General features: G+C 42.8%; 1 protein-coding gene across 1 annotated transcript in view; it reads left to right on the top strand.

Annotated features, from left to right (window-relative positions):
- MUT (methylmalonyl CoA mutase) overlaps positions 1 to 8,603 on the top strand; it is a 20,791-nt gene extending 12,188 nt beyond the window's left edge. The window contains exons 9-12 of the mRNA XM_010139653.1: positions 4,765 to 4,896; positions 6,754 to 6,901; positions 7,016 to 7,183; positions 8,475 to 8,603. Of these exons, the coding sequence (XP_010137955.1) occupies positions 4,765 to 4,896; positions 6,754 to 6,901; positions 7,016 to 7,183; positions 8,475 to 8,603 (577 nt within the window). The remainder of the gene's footprint in view (positions 1 to 4,764; positions 4,897 to 6,753; positions 6,902 to 7,015; positions 7,184 to 8,474) is intronic.
- Positions 8,604 to 10,159: the final 1,556 nt, after the last annotated feature.

The following is a 10,159-nucleotide window of genomic DNA, read 5'->3' as shown; positions in this document are numbered from 1 at the left end:
GATGGTTTTAAACTAAAGGAGGGGATATTTAGACTAATAGAAGGAAGAAAGTTTTTACAATGAGGGCGGTGAAATATTGGCCCAGGTTGTCCAGATTGGTGGTAGAGGCCGCATCCCTGGAGACATTACAGGTCAGATTGGACAGGGCTCTGAGCAACCTGCTCTGGTTGAAGATGTCTCTGTTTACTGCAGGGGGACTGGACTAGACAAACTTCATAGATACTGTCCAACCCAAAGCATTCTGTGATTCTATGAATTGAAATAAAAGGGGTAGCACAGAATTTTTTGTGTTCAACTATGGAAAAGACTCAGTGGGCTAATATGAAGATTGCAATGCTGATGAACACAAGTAGAAAAGGAATTTGAGTACTGTAACCAAAGTAATAAGGCAGGCCAGAGGTGGCAGGGAGTGGGAGCAGTACTGCCTCCCTTCTGTGCCTCATTTCTCATGTGAAGCCACATTACAGGAAAATGGCTGTAGTTAGGTAGGGCTGTGAGGCAGATCATGCTAAATTCTTTCTCATCTCCTTTATCTGCAGTGCTGGTTTTCTGTCCCTCTCCAAACCTGCAGTTCCTGCTGTGCCAGCTATCACTGATAGAAAAGGCATGAAGTGCAATGTAGCATGTAGTGCTACTTTGTGGTCTGCCCAGTTTGTGTCCTAATAGTGCTTTGTCACCCAGTTACCCCGTGGTACCTCTCATCGCTGGCGAAATGCAGAGAGGCAGCAGCGGTTGTGTGAGATTGAACAGGCAGAAGGTGACAGTCTTAACAGGCATGTTATGGTCATTGCTTTTCGTTCTTCAGATTTGTGTTTGTGCAGCATAACCTCTACAGCTGGTTGTGAACCACTGGGAGAGAGTCACAGCACAAGCTACTATAGGAAATAAATCCTGTGCCTGGTAGGACACACTGAATTGAACAATATCTTCTCCAGCCATCACAGTTGTGGTTGTGTTTCATCCCATCGACATTGCTGAATTGCCCAAAAGCTTAGCGAAAAGCCAAGCTCCTCTTATTTGGAAATCCCCTGCTTCTGTGGAAGCTCGGGGAATCTCTGAAACTTCAGGGCTCTGATACGGCACAGGTGGTCAACAGCAATTTTGAGCACTGCAGGAGTTCACAGGATGCTACAGTTTATGTATAAACATGCTGTCCTTGCCACAGGACACGTTGTAAGGGCTGTAGGCTAGTAAAATACAAAACAGAGATGTATCTATCTCTTGGTCTCCAAAATTTGAAGTTTACTTAAAAAACACAGATTAGGTAATAAAACGCCTGTTACTCCTCAAAACAAAGGGTGCGGCCAAGACATGCAGTTCCACAAAAGTGAATGACAGTCATATGAAGGAAACACAAATTTATATAGTAAAGGCAAAGTGAGTTCTGTTCTTACAATTTTGCTATCTAGTAGGTTTTTATCAGCATGCACTGAAAAAACTGAAAGTTAGTAATAAGAATTGTTGTTTATCCTACTTAAGTTTCATAAAAGCGAGATGACAATGGTTGTCATTTATTGGCAAATAGTAGGAAAGCGTTCATGGATAGTTTAAAAGAAAAGCTATTACTACTTAGGAACTTTAAAGGGTTGCAGAGACTTGGGGCAGAATTCTCAAAACACTCTATAGGGATTTCGGAAGCAGCATTTACAGAAGAAAAATGTATTTCATTATTTGTGCAGTATACAAAAAAACTTAAGCCCAGCCATCAGGTTATACTTCAATAAAATTGATACCCTAAACCATTTATTTTTCACTTGTTACATGAAATTTTCATTCACACTTTTAAGAACAGAAGCGCACCACGACTGTGTGTACAAACACTGTACATATCTACCCATAGACTGTATCTACACGTGTAGACATCCACACACGCTTTAATCTAATGCTGAAGTTGTAATCAGGTGCTGCTTCTGCAAAAGAGAAGGAGGAGAATGATTTCTCTAAGTAGTTTGCTTTAGAAGAAGAGACGTGTGTTGTTGCTGTAAGCCTTCCGCAGACTGCCGGTGTTTATACAGGAGCAAGCCCTCAGTGGTTACACAGGGGGTTACATAGTATCTCTATCAGGCACTTGGAGAGGGATTCACTATTTACAGATATTATTTTAATTCTGCTGCAAACGTGCTTTTTAGCCTTGGAGAAGGCACTTAATCTAGCACTTACGCAGTTTACTTTTCCATTTTTTTGTTAGTAGTATCAGACAGGGGTAATATTAAAAAGATTATTTAAATGTCCTGAAAATCACAAACTGATGGTATCAGTGAGTAAGGTCTAGGAGCTCAGGTAGTGCTTGACAAGCCTTCTGAGATCTTACAGGTGCTGTGAAAATGACACAGCGGTGTCAGTGGGTTCTGATGCCCTCATGGACAGGTTGCTTTATGACTAATGTTTTTTAAATCATTGTTAATAAGTAAATTCATATCAGACTAAGTCACATTCACACATAGCCGCATTGATACTGTAAATTTATTATTACTTTGTGTTAGCTGCTTCTCGAGACGATGACCCTTGTAAATCCAGATATGATGTCCTCAGTGCACTGAGAAAGGAAATGGATAAAAGCAGAGAACTTTAAAAATATAACTCCAGAAAGCCAGCGAGGGAAGTTGACACAAAGTGGCCAAGACTGTGTCAATAACATGAATTAAAAATGTGTATTCGAGCATCGTGCTGTCTTCTAGACAAAGCTGATGGTGAAGAGTGATTCCTAGAGATAAAGGCTGGCTTCAGTCATGTGCCTTATTGCAGATCTTGCCTGTGTGTTCAAGATAGAATTTCTGTCATTTCCAATTATCATAGGTACAGTTTATAACTATGGCTAAGTTTGCTTAAAAGTTGTGTCTTGTCCAAACATCCTTTGAGCATTTCATATATATTTAGAAGATGCTTAATCTAATTTTGCCTCAGGATATGCAATATGATTGGAGAAAACCTGAACTCCAGGGGTTTGAAATGAGAAGAACTAGCAGTAGCTGAATGGGTGGCGCTTGGTATCTGTATTTGTAAGGATACTTTTGAAGTGTTTTGTAAGGGTAGTATTTTTCTTTCCTCTCTTTCACGGGCACCCCCTTGTCGTACGGAAAGAGCTTGCGTGCCCTTGTGAGGTTGAGAGCTGTGCTGGTGGTGGCATGTGCCTCCGGTGGGGTCTCCCAAGCCTGACAGGTCTCAGCTGAAGGGCCAGACAAAGTGTGTCCACAGGCAGGATGGGCTCACTAGCCTTCGGGCAACCATCCTAGGAGAAGGACAACTCTGACTCCAAACCCGGGCAGATGGAGCTCGTTTAGCCTTGTAAGGCTCCATCTAAGAGAAGATACTCTAACCAAACCTACAAACTGAGGACTTTGCTGTCACCGTCCAAGCTCGCTAGGCCCTGGCAGATGAACCTCAGGTGTAAAGGGTGGAGCCAGTTCCGCGCACGCTGCGCCTCACCTGAAAAATCCACCGCGCAGGCCTGAAGGGTATACTCACATTTGCAAAGTCCTGTAGCGATCCTGCATTGGCCTTCTCAGCCATAGTGCGCTTGCAGTAAGGATGGAAAAAGCCCTTCCAAAATTTTCGTCCGCAAAGCCAAGCCATGATGATGATGATTTTTCTTTCCTTCCTTTGTCAAAGTTTGCAGCAAAATGTGTTCATTTCTTAATATATTCTTTAAAACTCTTAGCATTTCCCTATTAAAGTATAAATCAATGTATTTTCATCAAAATATTTTTGGTGCAAGGTTCCATCAAGAGCTCAATCACATACTTTCAAAATGGTTGCATAGCGCCAATCCCAGTTCATTTCATACCAGAAGTAAGGAGCTTGCTGGGATGGAGGTACCAGCTCAACTGCTCTTTCTCCACAGTTGAGTTGTTTTTCCCTTCTAAGTAGGTTCCTTTTACCACGGATTTGGTTGTGGGCTCACCTGTCATTTTGGTACTGTCTGCATTACAGATTTTACATACTTTCTCCACAGTTGAGTTGTTTTTCCCTTCTAAGTAGGTTCCTTTTACCACGGATTTGGTTGTGGGCTCACCTGTCATTTTGGTACTGTCTGCGTTACAGATTTTACATAGAAAGGTGGAATCCACAAAGCAGGAGATTTTTAAACTCTGTGGGACAGAGGCTTTTATTTCTGGTGCTGTGCAAGAAGACAGCCCAACCTAGTTTGCTTCTAGCACTTGTGCTACAGTGAAATGTGTTTTATTTGAACGTGCACAGTATCTCCAGTAGCAAACAAAGCTTGTAACTGCATGTAAATGGATTTCCCAGTTTATTCTGCATCTCAGTGGATAAAGGACCTATGCCAGCAATATAGGGCAAGAAGAAATATTAAAATATAAACATTAATGGAAAGGCAAACAAATTCCAGTTAAAAAATCAGGCTTCAGTCTTTTCTATGTCTTCTTTCATTTTGTTTGGGTTTTTTTAATTTATATTTTGAATTTTAATGAGTCCAAACACAAGATCTTGCAGTCTGAGCCCCCAAAACTTCCCACTTGAGAAAGCTGGATTTCCTGAAATATTTTGCTATGCAGTGGTCCCTATTGCCTTGTCACTTGTAAAATCACTTCTCCCATCAGCAAAAATAGAAATACCCTTGCATTTTCTGTTACTGGATGACAGTGGGGTGAGTCAGATGTTCAGAGTTGTAGCACCAAAGGGGAAATGAGTGTATATGAATTTTTCCTGCAGCAAGGCAAACAGTTGGGCCTCTGCCAGTGGTTTCTGTATTCTCTTGTCATATGAGCCTCCTGATAGCAGTAATACTTTGATTCTTTATTTTAGGTGCACCGTTGGGGAAATAACAGATGCAATGAAGAAGGTGTTTGGGGAACATAAAGCCAGTGACCGAATGGTGAGCGGAGCTTATCGCCAGGAGTTCGGAGAGAGCGATGAGATTCTTCATGCCATCAATAGGTGAGAGTAGCTTCCCAGGAAGCCAAACACAGCCTCACACTTCATCCATGAGACACATGTGCTACTCGCTGTGCCCTAAAAAAAGCATTTGCTAAACCCAAATGACATCCCCAGATCAAAACAATGACCTGCATAGGCACTCTCAGGCCTGTAAGCAGAATGGGGAGAAATAAGTGCAATAAGAGAATAGTCAGAACTTAATTGAACTTGTATTTGCTTGCAACCAAATCTGCTGGGGTGATGTTATGATCTGAGGATTTTGTTCAAATAGACTATGCAACTTTAGGATTAGGATTAAGAAGCTGAAAAACATTGCCTGAAATCCCCGTACATTGGATTGCTGCATAGTAGTAATCTCTCAAATATTTCCAGCTATTCCAGCTATTCATGGTTTTGGTTTGCCCATAAGTTGTCCCTGGAACTGCACTCTTACTGTGCCTAAAAATGTATGGCTAAAATCTGTCAGTGTTTCCACATCCCGCTTCCAGTCTGTGGGTATTACTCATGTCACGAGGGAGAAAACATCAGAAGATGGTGATATGTGTGAAAACACATTTGTGCCTTTTGTCAGCTTCTGCCTTTGCTGCTGTCCTCTTGGGTAAAGAGACTGAATTGCCGCAGAGGGTGGTGCTCTATTATGAACCGATGCTGAAAGTCCCTGCTGTGCTGGAGCTTTCACATCCAAGAGTTACAGCTTAAAAGGGAATTACTTGATGGCTCACAATGGTGATGTTTAGCCTGACTAGAAAGTAGTTGTGCTGGGGGGTGTCACCATAGGTTTTTATTTTAAATATTTTTAATTATACATTTACATGAAACTGAATTGGTTCCTTGAGAATCATGAGGTAGCTCCCTTTTTCACATTCCTGACTTTATGTCCAAGGTCACATGTACCAGTTACTAAATATGGTAACAGAACTGGTTTTACTACACGTCACCTTTGCTCAGGCTTTCAAAAGTGTGATTTCACACTTGCCCCACACTTAAACGAAGGCCTGAGTTGCACTGACTCAGGTGGTCTTAGCCTGGCAGGCTTGGAGCTCCTGGAGCCCTTCTTCTTGGGTGGGGCAATAAAAAAACCCAGAAATATGGAAACAAAACAATACAGAGAGAAGGTTTTAAAGACATCACAAATCAGTTCAGATACCTTCTTCATTGATAATCTCAGCAGTCTGTAGGAATAGAGAAGGCAGGCCCGACTTCTCTACATCGCTTAGTAGAAGCTTTGTCAATCTGCTTCTTCAGGGTCTCTTGACATAATTCCTTTTTAAGCTGTCCAAGTTCTTCTGTTTTCCCACTTACACGATTCTGTTCCTGTCCTGGCATCATCTCCTGAGGCTGTTCAAATCTGTGCTGATCGATGCTTTATTAAGAGTCATTTTTATCTCAGACTAAGGGTGCATACAGCCATCATCCCAGCCAGGTCAGCACATGGTTTCAAGGAGCACCAAATCCACACAACTCCATCACTGACAGAGTGCTCAGACTGGTATGATGTTTAAAACAAACAAACCAACCAACCCCAACTTTTATTTCTGAGAAGCAGCAGTCTTAGTGCCCCACTGGATAACGAGCAGTAAGGTGAAAGATTAATCTCTGAGGCTGTGGTTGCACAGTCACTGTAATACAACAGAAATATGAACTGCCACTAATCAGAAAAGGGGGTCACTGGAAGGAGTGCACAGGACGGGTGTTACTCCTCTTCTGCACAGGCCGCTTAGACAAACCGTGACTTAGATCTTTTCATGCAACGTACAGAAATTAGGCTGCACTTGCAGCCAGTACCTTTTTCATTTGTGGAAATAACTCTAATGATTTTTGGTGATTTACAATGATACAATGTGTGTTTTCAATCAGAGTTAACAAGTTCATGGACCGTGAGGGGCGCAGGCCTCGTATACTTGTTGCAAAGATGGGTCAAGATGGCCATGACAGAGGAGCCAAAGTTATTGCTACAGGATTTGCAGACATTGGCTTTGACGTGGACATCGGTCCCCTCTTCCAGGTATGATTGACTGAGCAGTGTCCAATGTGTTTCAAACGCAGCAATGTTCTCTCTAATGCTTGTTCAGCAGCAGGCTGGGGCGATTCCTTGTCTTGTAATCCTCTTTCCATATAGACGCCTCGAGAGGTGGCCCAGCAGGCTGTTGATGCAGATGTGCACTGCGTTGGTGTGAGCACACTTGCAGCAGGTCATAAAACTCTTGTGCCTGAACTCATCAAAGAACTCAACGCCCTTGACCGGCCAGACATTCTTGTGATATGTGGAGGTGTCATCCCACCTCAGGTAGGGGTCAACATCATTTCCAGCAAGACTGGGAGACTGCTTTATTTCTGACTCTGCTGGTTTTAGCTATTTCCCATATTCTGTTACTGTCAGAGGTGATTTACAGCACTGAAGGCTGCTGTGTACAAACACCAGATCTATAGGATGGTCGCAGAGTGCTGCCTCATTGATCTGGTTTTCTGTACACTGTGTCCTGGTTTAACTTTTGGTGTTTCTTGGATGGAATATTAAGCTGTGTTGTGAAAAGACTCACCTCAGGGAGATGATCTTTATGCTCTGGTGGTTCTGATACCAGTACCTTGGATATTACTGAGAAAGGCCAGCTGTTGTCTTAAGAGACTTGATGACTTCAAATACTAGTTCAGAAGAGGCACAGCTGGTGCCTAGGACACGCATCAGGGCCCGACACCTAAGTGCTACACATCTCACTCACTGTTCGGCCTCTCCAGATGTTCCCTATCGTCAGGCCTGAGTGTTGCCTGTCGTTCCCTCTGCTCGACTATTTCTCCTAAACTGTTGAACAGTTTGTGGAATTCCCCTCCGGTCAGATCTGTGCTTTTGCCTTTAAATTTTCCTTAGCTCGTGCACAGCGTGACTGGCATATTACCTTTCAGGTCATCTTCTGTCCAGAGAGTTCAAACTGACTTTGCCCTATATGTCTCCTGTTACTCCCTTTTCCCAGACTTCTCTCTTTTCTGGCCAATTAGGTGCATGTTCAGGAAAGACAGACTTTCAAATTGAACAAACAAAACTTGTAATGCTTTTCTAAGAGACAAATTGTGTTCTGCCCAGTCTCTCAGTGGGACGCTACTGGCCTGTGGCTGGACAGGGTATAATGGATCCTACAGAGAAGTAAGAGAGGCTACAGAATTGCTTCCCAGGTGGTTTTGAAATGTCAGGACAATCATAAAATTCGAGTGACTTAAATTGCAAGTGACACTGGCAGGTATCTGGTCCAAGCCCTCATTTTAAAGCAGTATTTTCAAAATTAAAAGTTAGATCAAATTTAGATTAGATTATTCAGGGTCACAGCCAGTTGACTGTAGAATGTTTTCCAAGGATCTGGCATTAGTCTGATTCTAACCCAATAAAACCTTGTCCTGGATGAGAATACTGTCTCCTACCTACTGTATTTTTCCCATTTCCCTTGATGCTGTGCTGCCTCTCTCTGAGAGCTGTTGCATATTCTGTCTCTGCCCGGCACATGAGATAGAACATGCACCAATTATAAGTCAATTCTCAGTTTTCTGCTGTGCTGTTAACTATACATCTTACGTTTCTTTCTGGACAGGATTACGACTTCCTGTACGACGCCGGCATTACCAATGTGTTTGGTCCAGGGACTCGTATTCCAAAAGCAGCTGTCCAGGTGTTGGATGATATTGAGAGGTGCCTGGAGAAGAGACAGCAATCTATGTAATGACGAAATGTCACCCTCACAACACAACCAGCCTTGTGCTTTGCTTTCCAAATGTAATCATCAGCAGGGGACAGCCAACCACACGCCTTCAGTTCCACCGCCCTGTGGCTTGGTATTTTGTGCTTTCTAAGAAAGTTGGAAATTCTCTGCTTGCTCTAGTTGAGGATTATTTATATATGTACCCACAAGATTTTATCTCTAGAACTATGACTTCAGGGAAGGAAGGGAATTCAGAGGGTGGGTTGGTTTGTTTTTTCTGGATATATTGATAAATAAAATATCTGCTCCAGCTCTTTGATTGATCTCTTTTGTGTGCAGAGAACTTCTTTTGAATTTTTTGGCAAGCATTGTAGTCCTAGAAGTCTTCAGGCAAAATCACTGAAGTTCAACAGAGAGGTGATTGAATCCAGCAGCACTTTGACGTTAATGTTAATCTGACTTCACTCTCTTTAGAAATGTTTAATTAGATAAACCATAATTTTTCAAAGTTCAGGGTCTGGTTAATAAGATACAAATCCTGTAGCTGGCAGTAACCTGTATAGAAGCAGCTGTGCACCCCTGCTCTGTCTACGTCACCACTCTTCCCCGACACTTCATGTTGCTCACATGAAGTTCATTCCAGTGCCCCCCCACCTCTTAGGTCTCTGGTTTTGTCCGGTATTGTTCTTGCTACCCCTGGCCATTTAGCAACTAGGTAAAGTGATCCTGAATAGTCACCATTTTCGTCTGCCCGCCAGAAGGAATTTGATTTATACATGTCAAAAGTCCTTTGTGGAATCCATACAGGGCAAATGAGGGTCTTCTGAGGGGCATTTTCTGGCATTATGGCCCATGCTGCTTCATTTTGCCTTGTTGCTCATTGCAACATTGCTCATCATGAATTGAGACTACAGCCTTCCTGGGGTCCTGCCTGTGTCTGTCTTAAGCTGCAGCACACTAATAAGATCTTCAGCACCATTAGACTTGATCCAAAAAGAGATGTTTTGCAGGTGGCTGGAAATGGCAGATCCAACTACTAGCATCGTATCCTCACTTCAAAGATTGCAGCTGATGAGACCTTTACTTAAATAAGCTTGTTCAATGGATCCCATGTCTATAGTCTCACGCTGCACAGAAACAAGGAGGTTGAGTGACTTGCTGTCATCTTCTCTCTGTCTTTCTAATTAAGGAGTGAAGTACTGATCCCAAACCAGACCTTTGCCTGGAGAACTCTTGGGAGGTTTATCATCAACTCTATATATACTGATTCCCTTCAAGACAGATTGCTATGCTTCAAACCAGGATAGACAGAAAATGATGATAATTAAAACATTCCTTTATGTCTTGTCACAAGTGTGTGAGCAGGCACAGGCAGGACGCAGGAACAACCACAAAACTACAGATGAAATGCAAAGAGTAAATTTATTTTCATTACCTTTGGGGAACCCCTGAAGCAGCAGCCAGGCAGATGCTTTCAGGTGGGGTCACGGGTACTGCAGAGCTCAGTCCATGCTTGAGGATCCCTGAACCTGCTGTTTTCGCCTGTTTATCAGGGGTTTGAGCAGGCGCAGGTTGCC

Source organism: Buceros rhinoceros, unplaced genomic scaffold, assembly GCF_000710305.1.
Source record: "Buceros rhinoceros silvestris isolate BGI_N320 unplaced genomic scaffold, ASM71030v1 scaffold3717, whole genome shotgun sequence".
NCBI classification, from domain to species: Eukaryota; Metazoa; Chordata; class Aves; order Bucerotiformes; family Bucerotidae; genus Buceros; species Buceros rhinoceros.
The sequence above is the reverse complement of the archived record's forward strand: the minus strand, read 5'-3'. Positions and strand labels throughout refer to the sequence as shown.